Genomic DNA, 11,958 nt, shown 5'->3' with positions numbered 1-11,958 from the left:
CTGCCCGAGCAGAGAGGATAGCGACGAAAGCCCGTATTTTTTATAAAATATTGGTTCAGTTTCTGGAAACGATTCAAAACAAGTTTTGTTTCTCATGTTTTACCTTCATGTTGATGATTGGATGAATGAACCAAAAGTGGATGCCGTTTTCATGAGTTGGTCTGTTTTTATACGTACGCTTTAACACGCCCGCCTATTTCATCAAGTATAGTTTGAGAGGCAAGGCAAAGCGACACCTCGTCCAGCCTCCTATCTACTTCCAAAGATGCGGAATCGCCCTCTTACAATCGCTCTTGAGACTACGTTTACACATCAATATCTGTAATCAATCATTCTAAAATCCAAAAAATGAACCCTTGCAGACATGCATCGATCCTTTCTTTCCATGACTTGTGTCATATATTTTGAGGAAGTTTTTCGGTTGGTGACAAATTGCTCGGGTTTCCTAGACATTTTAACTTTTAGGGCCCAGACAGAAGAATGCAGAAAAACGGTGAATATAAACAAACTTGCGAAGTAAAAGAAGTTTAAGGAAAAGTGTGGGGCAGCACCCTTTTTTAAGTGCATTTGACCGAGGAAGAACTAAAACTAACATCACACCTTCAAAACTTTAAAAGATGTTAGTTTTTGTTGTGTTTCTGTCACTAATATCTTTGCCCAATATCAAAACACCGTTTGCTTCAACAAGCTTCAATGCTTCAATGAAAAATTCAGTTATGAGGGAGCTCTCGTATTGGGAGAGATTAGAAAGGTTGGGACTGTACAGTGTTCAGAGAAGGTACGAAAGGTATCTAATATTGTACGTCTTCAAAAGCATCCATGAGCTTTGTCCCAACCCAGGATTTAGGGTCAATTGTAGTGACCGTAGAGGCTTAATGTGCGTATTGAGAGCACCTTCAAGTCCTCGAGAATCCAGACTAGTTAAAACACTGAAGTCCACCTCTCTTCTTTGTCGGGCTCCTTCATTGTTCAATTTGCTGCCCTCAAATATTCGTTGGGCTTATGTAGGCGATGATCCAGTAGCAGGATTTAAGTCAGACTGGGGCAAGTTTTTGACTAAAGTTCCCGAGCAACCTTATATTCAAGGATTAGCCAGATCAGCCAACTCCAATTCGTTGGTCGATCAAATAATATATATAAATAAAAGTCCAGTAAATTGAATAATCTCCTCGTCTTGAACTGCTGGGATTCCATTCCTGGTAGCGTTAAGGTAGTCCGCAAAGAAAAAAAAATCCCATGAGCAGGTTGGCTTAGAATTTCATCAATTCATAGACATTAATTATTGCAAAAAGTGACAAATTTGAAAATGAAACTTGCGCATGTATCGTTCAAATATTTTAGGAACATAATAGGATAGTGCATCTTTTGTCAGTTTTAAGCGACATTTTTTCGCCACTTTTAGCTTTTAAAGAAATTTAAAGAGACTGGAGAAATATTATTTCTTGTCCTGTCATTGAAAAGGACAATCATATTCCTTGGGAATAACTGGAAACATAATTAGGCCATTTTTCGGTCTTTTAAGGCATAAAGCTCAACCTTTAAGTCGGAATAAGTAAGCATGTGCTAAATGGAAGTTCTTGAAATTTTACGTCAATACATAATTAAGAGTATGTTTAATACTGATTGACTACGTCCATGGCTCATATGAACGAAAATACTTAGAATGTTAAGAAATATAAGATTGTACGGAAACAAAAGTGGCTCAAATTGTTTCTTATTCCAAAATGTCGAGGGTAAAATTACCAAGAATTTAGGGACGTTCTCAAAATGTGTTGCTATTAGCGAACCCCAAAAGCAATGAGAAGGGTTCAACCAATGTTTGTCTGCTAATGGGATACACACAAAGCGGGAGTGATCAGAACCAAAGGAAATAGTTTTCGCCATACAAGTAGCCAGCAACCATCACAATGACTGGATTTTGAGCTAAACCGATTCAAAGAATTAACAATAAATGAAAAAACGATGCTTATAAGACCATAAAATAGAATGCCACGATCTGGCCAGAAGCTATTCAATGCAGTATGAATGCTCTCACAGCTTTAATCTCAAGGGCACCAAAGTGGGCTCAACCAATAATGGGTGGTTAAGTGTTGCCGTGGATCCAAGGACATGCATGGGGGGCTACATATTGTTTTTTAGCAAGATCTTTCCAAGGTAAATATTTTTTCGCTAAAGTTACCAAAAAGAAGTTGTCTTACATTTTCCCCATCTTAATGCATATAGCCATCACTGTATGACCTGTCACTTCGTTGACCGTGCTGAAAAGCTCTCGACTATGTGCTGAATAAGAAACTGACTTCATCGACTTCAAGCAATGCTAAAAGTTTGAAGTTTTTGAACATAAAGACAAAATTACCGGCTACATTTTACTTGCACGACGTCAGAATTATATCGTCGTTCCTATTATCAGCTCCAAGAGCTGGACCACTCTCGTTCTCAGTCTTTTGGTTGATTTCAGAAGCAAGATGTACTTATTTCTGACAAAAACCTTGTGCCTACTTCGTGCAATAACACATTGGAATATTGTAGTTAGCTGTCTTGCAATAACTGATAATATTACATTGGTATGAAATGCCCTGTATGTTTGTCAAATAATGAGATTATGTGAGTCAAAAGTTTTCGTTCGGTGAAATGTCTATAAACAAGGCATTTGCATATTTCCCATGCCAATCAGCAATGTCTAACAACAATAAAAGTTATAATCCATCACTTGAGTCCTTTACTTTGTCAGTGTGAGGTTGAAAAATACAGAGGGAGCGGTTGTGCAGAAAATCACAATCTTTTCGTGAAACCCGCACAGAACATGTCCATATATTTCCGTCAGTTGAAGCCACGAAGCTGCCCGAGCAAAAAAGTGCAAATTGTTAGACTTATCTATAGAAGTTCGTTTTGGTGCGGCGAAATAGTCATTGCAGGGCTCGGAAAATATTCATTTTGAGGGGCAAATAATCACTAAAATAATCTTAAAAAGCACGAAATAATATTTTCCACAGCAAAACCAATCTCCAAGGCCAAGATATAAGCCTTTCTAAATGCAAAAAAATAGATGACAACAGGCAAAAAAATTGCAATATTTTGAATTAATTATCGAAGGTTTCAAGATATTTCATTCTTATTGAAATCAAAAGCCCTAGTAATTGTTTCCTACCTTGGACCCCCCAAAAAATGTTCTAAACCATGCCAATTCTTTAATCAAATTTAGTTACTCTGGGTGCTTGGTCTGAGCAATATCTCATGGTGAAGAGACCTGGGCTAAAAAGGCAGGTGTTTTATGTTTGTTCTTTTTGTGTGTACAGTTTTGGAATTCTTGTTGCGTTTTCAAGAAAAGCTTGAGCTTTTGCCAAATTAGGCAAGCAGGAACAATGTGGGAATGGGAAAGCTACTGTACCATATGGTCTCGAGGCATCGACCATCCGGAGGCTCGTACCTCTGAGTTAAGGCTTGGGCGTTACGCAGAATGAGCATTTGCTCACCATTTTGGCCAGTGTAGTTTCATACCGGATAACCTCTAAGCCCCTAACTCCAAGGTACGAGCTTTAAAAAACTGGCTTCAGGCTAGTCAAATCAATGAAATACTCTCTCCTCCAGTCCTTACCACCATGAAATTTTACTGAAGATTAAAGAGCCAAAAGTAAAAACGCCGCATTTTTTGAAGGTGAGAAGGAAAAAGAAGAGAACTGAAAAGAAAATAAAAGTTTCAATTGCCACAATAAATGTTTCTTAATTATCATATCCAAAAACAATATTTCTATTTGTTGATTGCTAAGTCTTAAAACTTGTCTTTTGAAATGTCCTACTTTTTGAGAATTAATAACCTAATGAACTGTTAATTACTCATTTAACTAGGAAATTATTTGACCAAACGTATAAGTTTCTTTCCAATGCCCGGCTAAATTGCCTGCTCCCTAAAATGAGTTTTGGGCTTGTTCATTCATTGTTGGCATGTTCTTTAAAAAATAACCAAAAATGAGGATATTTTGAAGTCCGTAATAACCAATAGTTAAGGGGTTTGCAAGATTTATTGATAAATATGCTTTGCGATAAATATCATCAACATGACAGGCTTAAGCTTGGTAAGCGGGAGCAGGGTGGTAAGCGGGCTTGGGGGATGGGTGGTAAGGCTCGTACTTGGCCTCTCCTTCGTATCTGACATCAGCCACATAACCGGAATAAGCATCGGCCACGTTGTAGCTCACAATTTGGGTGCGACCATCGGGAAGGGCCACACGGTACTCGCCGTTGGTGGCATAGTTGTCACGGTTCTCGTTTTGGGCAAAGTTGGCACCGGAATAGTCATCAGCCACAGCATAACCGTATTGGTAGACGGGGGCGGTTTCATACTCATCACCATGACCATGAGCGGGAGCGGGGTGGTAAGGGGCGGGCTTGTAAGAAGGGGCAGGGTGGTGAGGGGCGGGCTTGTAAGAGGGGGCAGGGTGGTAAGGAGCGGGCTTGTAGGCGGGAGCAGGGCGATAGGGGGCGGGCTTGTAAGCGGGAGCAGGGTGATAGGGAGCTGGCTTGTAAGCGGGGGCTGTGTGGTAGACAGGGGTGTGGTAAGCAGGGGTGCGGACCTCGTGGCTGGGAGCGTGGGCAGCGGCGGTGTACTTCTCCTCGTTGTAGGCTTGGTTGACCTCGTTGGGTTGAGCGGAGGGTTGGCTCACCACATGGGCATGAGAGCCACCATGGGGCTTGTGGATGGAGGAGTGGACAGCCGGAGCATTGCCGTGCTTGATGGTTTGATGGCTGGATTGGTCAGCGGCGGCCAAAGCCAAAACAGAGAGGATAGCGACGAAAGCCTGAAAAGTTAAAGTCTCGAGTTGAAAATGAGTCCAGTTTTTTACCCCTTACTAAGTTTTTTGATCAATTCATAAATTTGTAGTTCGTCGAAGTTCCTAACCTTCATGTTGATGTGTGTTCGAGAATACGTGAGATGATTCTGATGCCTACTTTTGAGTTCGATTCCTTTTTATAGTCCAAAGCAACTCGTAGTTGATGATGGCTATTGTAACGGACGCGCAAACTATACTCGCTCTTTCCCCACTCTCCAAGTCTTGTTTAGGTTCCCTTCAAGTCCCCCTTTCAAAATTTCTTGAGCAAAGCGTCCAATTTTGACCTAAACTATTTACGCTCTTCTCATAGCCACATGTCTCCACCCATGTCTTCTATGAAATCTTGCGTACGCATAACGTAGAGAGATGGTCTTTGAAGCACGTGGGTGCATAACCTGTTTTAGGCAAGCCTCCGTCAACTTTGCAACACTAGCGTTTGCCATTGGTAGGAGACGCATTGGGAGGCCCAAGTATGTCGTCACTCATGAGGGCAACGCACGCGTCATTTCTGACGGACGTTTGGACCGCTTAGCAACCACGAATACCGTTCGTACGCTTCAAGTTGAAGACGTTCAACCCAAAGCCGCGCCCTTTTTTCTCAGATGTGAAGTAGAGCCAACGTAACCACCAAAAATTAAGGAACTGCATCTTCTTATGGTCGGGTGAAGGAGCATCGGCTATTTTGAGACGTTAGAGATCATTGTTGGTCCAGAGCCTAAATATTTCTTTCGAACGGATATGTGTCTTGCGGTTCAGCATTGTTTACAAGTTGATTCAAATGAGTGTCAAGCCCCCGATATGCTTTTTACTTTCTATTTTTCTTTAGAGCTTTAAAAAAGGACATCTTTTTTTAATAAATTGGTACCTTAGCATTAACTGGGAAAGGGCAGATAAAATATCAGGCTCTCCTTTTGCACTAATTTAAAACCTATTGAACTCGTATCTCAACGAGTTCTGCCCAAACCAGGGCTAAAGGATTTTTTCCTGAATTCACGAGAAGTGTTTGTTATAAGCATAAAATGACTCATTTCATGACCAAAAAAAAAATAACGAAAGAATAAGTCCATTTATATGTAACAAAAAAAAAGATGGAGCAAGATCTTGAACCAAAGATAAAAAGCGTTAAAAAATTTCGGCTTTTTCAAATGATGAAAAGAATACCACGAAAATGGAGATTTGTTTTAACCTAAAGTTTGGACACTCTCGGTACTCAGTACGTGACTGAACTTAGACAAAATTTGACAGGTTTTTTTTTGGCATTTTTTTGTGATTTCAATCACTTCTCTTGGAAAAATATCCTATATTTCAGGCTTTTACGCAAACAATTATTTGCAGAACTTTAAGTAAATTTGGGGCAAAAATATTTTCGGTTTGTTTTTTTAAATTTCTCCTATTCTACCACAACATTTGTGTATGATTACCCTATGCCATGAAAGTACAAATGGTAAGGCCACCAACTAGGAATTTAGCCTTCAGAATGTCAAAGGGTCTCTCTGGAGATTGTCCGTTGTCAAATGATTCCATTTCAGCTATTCCCGAGTTGGCACATGGTCTCCATTTTTCTACAAAATTGACAGTTGCAAAAATATAACGTCCCCATGTTCGAATATCATTTCTCTTAAAAAAAATCTTAAAATAATGAAATTGACTGAAGTCAAAACATAAATTTTGACATCTGGTTATTCATGTTACCGAAATGAGCTTAAGCTTATGTAGCAATTCGGGGGGTCAAAGCCGAAACTATAACCTCCTACGGCAACTTGAGGCAGCTCTTTGTTTTGTCCGACCCTGCCTTATCGTTTAAAACTCATTTAGATAGGTATTTGTCCAAAATCTCTGACCAACCCTAAGTTGAGGGGCTTCATGGGTCGGCTAATACCAATTCGTTGGTAGACCAAGTGTTGCATTATTGTTCTTGACCATTTCTCGTTATAGAGCGTGTTTGATCCATCAAACATAACAACTTTTATGTCAAATGACATTCTTTGTTTCGGTTGCAAAATCCGTAAAATTTTGCTACAAAAAATCATTGAAAACGAATCCCATTGCATTAGTCGTCGGAGAAGAGGAAACCAGTGTAGCCTTAAGTAGACCTGACCAAGTTTTAAAATCATCGACTGTGCCTATGTTTACATGTATGTAATAGGGATGTGAAGGAAACAACGCAAGCCAGACAAGAGTGCATATTTCAACCTCAACTGTGTCATGGAGTCTGGTTATGGAAATAAGCGCTTCCGTTCATTGAAAATGAGGTGCTCAGTACGAGCAATTCAAGAGCATTCCCGTCCAACTCAAGTGAGAATTCAGTCCACCAATTCAAAATAACAACTTTAGTGCTTCTCATGCTGTCTGTCATTCTATGATCATGCATCAAATGGGGGCTGGTTGGGGTGCGTAAGGTCAGTTTTGTCCTCTAGCGCTTGGCACAGTTACTTAAATCTCTCAACGTTGTTGCATTTGACCCAAAAATAGTCTGCCCTATTTCCAAGAGGTGGCCAGCTTCGCCAATTCCAATTCGTTGGTGGATCAAATTTATATGAATATAAAGTCTTGAACTGCTGGGAATGCCATGCTAAGTAGCGGTGAGGAAGTCCGCAAAAAATGTGGTAATGTTGTGGATGAGTAAAGAGCTTATTTACGAAGGCGGCATTCGAACCCACGGCCCCTTGGTGTACCCCCTCGGAGCCTCTATCAGGTATATTAAACCACTACTACTACTACTACTACTACTTGGTTAAAAGTTATTGTTAAGATGAAGACCTTAGTTTCTCCAATGTAAAGTGTTCCAGGGAATTTTTTGTAACTTTTTGAGTCGAGATATTTCATTTGGAACGTACCTAACTTTAGGCAGGAAGATCAAGACTTTATATTGAGGGATGAACACATTTGTTAGGTTTCGTTCATTGAGAGTCCTCAGTTAAAGAGGATGGTGGATGATTTTGAGCTATGGGCTTAAACAAAATATTCGACTATAAAAGGCAAGAGGAAAGCGCTGCATAGCAAGGCCCTAGCGCACAAAAAAACAACTTACTCTAAAACAGGGGTTCCCAATCTTTTCTTAGTCGCGGGCCATTTAGGGATTGCAAAAACTTCTGCAGACCCGTTAACCAAAACACCTCGCATTGACACCTTCATTTCAAAATTGTAATCTTAAATAAACCAAATTTGTTGACTCTGCAACATGTAATGTAATGGTAGAGCCTGCTGATACCGACCAGATGGTCCAACATGGACTTTGTCACTGACAAGGCCAGGCGCATGGCTGACACCAACACATACTTAAGCCTTTATTTTAGCTTGATGCTGTTCATGGCTGAGAACTGAAAACTGTTGTATTAAACGCTCGTGGATAAGACCTTATCATAGAACACCAGAAGTTTTTCAGGGGCTTAGTCTTAAATATTTCCTTGACATTTGAATCTGTCCTCAAACCAACAACCTCTTCCAGAAGCTCTTCTCTCACTTCAATCACTTGGGTGAGGAATGAGTTCCTGATTATACTTTCCTGTCTCTTACAGCTCTTGCACCCAATGCAGTTTTTTTGCACTGACTAGAGATGAACAATGGCTTGCTTGGTCACACTCTCTACTTCACATTATATGGCTTGGTTGCTTGGCATTTTCTTTTCTCCTCAATACCTTTTTCACGAGTTCTCCTTTTAAGTGGGTTTTGTTTGAGATAATGACTCAAAAAGCCAACAAAATATAAATCCAGTTGGGAGGGATAGAGTGGCCATTTCCTGTTTTAATCCTTTTTAAGACTTTAAGTCAAATTTCTCTCTTTTCCCAAATCTTATGAGGAGCTCCGCGATTGTTCAGATATTTTCAGTTAATTGGGGAATTTTCACAATGCTTGATAAGTTTTGATCAATTGGTCATTTCTTGTAACTTGTGAGTGCCCTTTATCTTTGGCACAATATTCAGTCTTTAAGGAAGCAGCTTCCCTACAAAAAAGTTGTTTTCTATTTTATTGATTTGAAAATAGAAACTTCAGGATTAGATTGTTTTAAGCAAAAAACTCGTGAGTTCGGTTTTGAATCGTGGTTCTTTCCAAGTCTTTAAGTTTCAAAAGACTCGTGACACTTGAATCATCATTAGGGGTTGGAAAGATATTTTTTTAGGTGAAATTAAGTTTTGAACTGTTTGGGTTATTTTTCGGCAAAAAAACTATTTCATCAATTTTAACAATAAAAGAACCCAAACCGAGGATTTTCGGGGAAAATTAAGGGTTTTGTTCATGTTTAGGGGAAATATGTACAGGAAGGATGTGAAAATATTTCGGGCAGTGTTTGTCCCCGCTCAAAGATTTGTTTGACATCAAACCTCAAGCTTTCATTGAGAGGAAATGTTGAGCACATATCGTAGTGTCAAACTGGAAATGATCTAATTTCAATCTAAAAGGGAGTGGTTACCCTCCCATCGTTTGCCTCCAAAATAATGTTCTAAAATGCAAGTGAGAGCAGTCTTAATGTCAGAATCAGGAATCAAAAGCCTCACCCATCAAGGAGTTGGGTGAGCCTTGCGGTGTCCATCCCAAGATTAGCGAATCCTTTTACCACTACCAGTTTGAAGATCTGGAATTGCACTGAGCCCAAAGAGCAAGAAGATCGTGAAAGATATCAATCAAGTAATTTTTATCTTAAACATCCTTAACACCCTCACACCCTAATATTTAAATATCCAAACAAGTAGAGTACTATTTTTACCTTTTTTAAACTTACTTTTACGTTTTCGGAACTTATTTTGGCTGGTTTTCGTAACTTAAGAACAACTATTTTGACCTAATTCACAAACTATTTTTCGGATTTCTACGGTAATCATCATTTCATATTCCTTAAAATTCATATGAAATACATATTTCTCTTACCTGAGTCATCTCAATGACGAAGTTCATTCTGTGCAGAGGGTACTGCACCGGTGTGAGGTCATTAATCATGAACCAGTGGAAAATTTGTTAAGAAATAGTTGCCAGAGGCATTTTGTTATCTTGAATTGTAGACGGATATTGTTATCAATTTTGCTGGTAGCATGCATGCTGCAAGTGAAATCTCTGAAAGAAGTGAATGTGTTTATGCTCTCTTTAGTGCCGCACCTAATACCTGAGGTGAGATCATGGATGAGGCATATCGTGAAATTGGGGCAACCGGTGGGCGGCGGGTGGAGGTTGTCACACTCACGTCCTATTAGGATGGAGTTACACGAATAATGCCGCGCGGCTAGCCTTGTTGGCAAAGTTTTTCCCGCGAATGTTAGCTGTCCTGCCTTCTCAACCTGTTTATGAACTCTGGCCGTGAGTAATATTAGGGTGCCTGATAATCAGTCATTTCGATGACTTATTCAAAGATAATATGTTCTTTTTGTGGAATTGAATTTTCATTTTATTGTGCCTGCATGTCAGTCTGACGTCGGATATCATATTAACTTACGGTTTGAATCTCATAATACCACTATGAATCATGTTTACCTCTTGTGAGTGAGAAATAGCAATTCTAATTTTAAGGAAGTGAGACGCTATAAAAGGCGTGGTTGCTTCGGGAAGAGAAGAAATCATCATAACAATCAAAAATTTCTATTCGGTTCAGACAAAACACGAACTTATTGTAGGATGCTTTTCTGGTACCAAAATGTTGAAGTAAAGAAGGATCTTTGGGAATCAAGGTGGAGTGTTGGTCTGAATTTATTGGGACAAAGTGTCAAACTTGTCATAATTAATGAGCATAAATTGGAACAGCCACGAGCTTGTAGCCTTGGACATAACCATATTCAGGCTTGGCCTGCTCATATCGAATCGGGTATTTGGGTGGAGGCTGAGGATATTTGGGTTGATTATATTTGGGCTCAGGGGGAGAGTATTTTGGAGCCTGGGTGGTAGGATACGTGGGACGAGGTGTAGTGGGATACTTCGGTTGAGGGGCGGGGTATTGAGGTTGAGGGGCAGGGTATTGAGGTTGAGGGGCAGGGTATTGAGGTTGAGGATACCGAGGAGCTTCAGTGGTTTGAGGAGGATACTCTGGATATTCGGGAACAGGGGTGGGATCATACAAGGATCCTTGATCACTGGGATACCTCGTGGCAGTCTCATGAATACTCTCGGCCTTCAAAAGGCTGGCACCAGACAATAAGATGACGGTCAAGAAGATCTGAAAAGAAAAAACGAAGGAGCTTGGTCAGTTAGATGGACCTAGAGAAATGAATGATAGAACTCACCTGCATGTTGACTCCTTCTATTGTGAACTGACGCAAAATGTGAACAGAGTTGCATTTTATAGCGTGATTACTTTGGCTAACCCGTTGATTGTTGCAGATTTTTGCTTCCGTTTAGCGGAAGAAAACCACTTTTTCATTCGATTCCCGGACCGCAACGACCACAATTCTTGTTCTACTGTATGTAGTCTGAAGCACACTACGTAACGTCCTAGTTATTGAACAGGAGGTGTGAGTGCCAAAGTTCGTCTAAACAGAAGCTAAGGGATGAAATTATCAGTGAGCTTACTTCAAAAATGCATTTGGCCGGATCTTATCCAACTCTTGGAATGTCGCTTTGATCTTAGACCATTGGTTCATGTCCTGGTCGAAGCATCACCAGCATTTTGGCGTCGGGGATTGGAACAACCACTTTCAGATTTGACTTCCCTCAGACCAGACCCCTTTTCTTTCTTGGGCTTGTGAAGGCTACGATGTAGGCTCAAAACAGGACATAAATTGAACCGGACATAACGCCTGAACTGTCGATTGTTTAAGAAACATATAATCAACTCCGGTTAGAAGTTAGATTCAATTTATTGTTCAAGGGATCCCAGTCTGTCTCAATGCCTTCCAAATAATTAGAGCAATAGAAATATTGATCGTGCCGCAGGACCCGACAAGTGAGTATTCGAGGAAGTGCAACAACTGGATTGCCAATTTAGCTCATGGTAGGAAGGGTCGCGAATTCTGCTTCTGCCTGAGTGCAACAAGTGCATCTAACCGATTCGGCCCTGTTTCAGATTACCGACCAACAATTTGTATCTTAGCATTGTTTTGTTCACGGTGTATCATAATGTTAACACTTCGACGTGAGTAAGTTTCAGGAACTCCGGACTTCAAAACTAACGAACGGCAATCAATGAAAGGAATAGTTGAAACCGAAG

The 11,958-nt window shown here is 40.2% G+C and overlaps 2 protein-coding genes and 1 pseudogene across 2 annotated transcripts; all 3 read right to left on the bottom strand.

The window, feature by feature from the left end:
- The window catches only part of LOC131884056 (adhesive plaque matrix protein-like), a 17,101-nt pseudogene extending 16,959 nt beyond the window's left edge, over window positions 1–142 (bottom strand).
- Window positions 143–4,000: 3,858 nt separating this feature from the next.
- On the bottom strand, window positions 4,001–5,059 carry LOC131883599 (uncharacterized). Its single transcript, XM_059231108.1, has 2 exons — window positions 4,898–5,059; window positions 4,001–4,796 (listed from the first exon to the last, which is right to left on the bottom strand). The coding sequence occupies exons 1-2, from the start codon at window positions 4,901–4,903 to the stop codon at window positions 4,065–4,067; spliced, it is 738 nt and encodes a 245-aa protein (XP_059087091.1). The 5' UTR covers window positions 4,904–5,059; the 3' UTR covers window positions 4,001–4,064.
- Window positions 5,060–10,242: 5,183 nt separating this feature from the next.
- On the bottom strand, window positions 10,243–11,177 carry LOC131883604 (nematocyst expressed protein 4-like). Its single transcript, XM_059231112.1, has 2 exons — window positions 11,036–11,177; window positions 10,243–10,968 (listed from the first exon to the last, which is right to left on the bottom strand). The coding sequence occupies exons 1-2, from the start codon at window positions 11,039–11,041 to the stop codon at window positions 10,537–10,539; spliced, it is 438 nt and encodes a 145-aa protein (XP_059087095.1). The 5' UTR covers window positions 11,042–11,177; the 3' UTR covers window positions 10,243–10,536.
- Between the last annotated feature and the right edge of the window lie 781 nt (window positions 11,178–11,958).

Source organism: Tigriopus californicus, chromosome 7, assembly GCF_007210705.1.
Source record: "Tigriopus californicus strain San Diego chromosome 7, Tcal_SD_v2.1, whole genome shotgun sequence".
NCBI classification, from domain to species: Eukaryota; Metazoa; Arthropoda; class Copepoda; order Harpacticoida; family Harpacticidae; genus Tigriopus; species Tigriopus californicus.
This window is presented reverse-complemented; position numbering and strand designations above follow the sequence as displayed.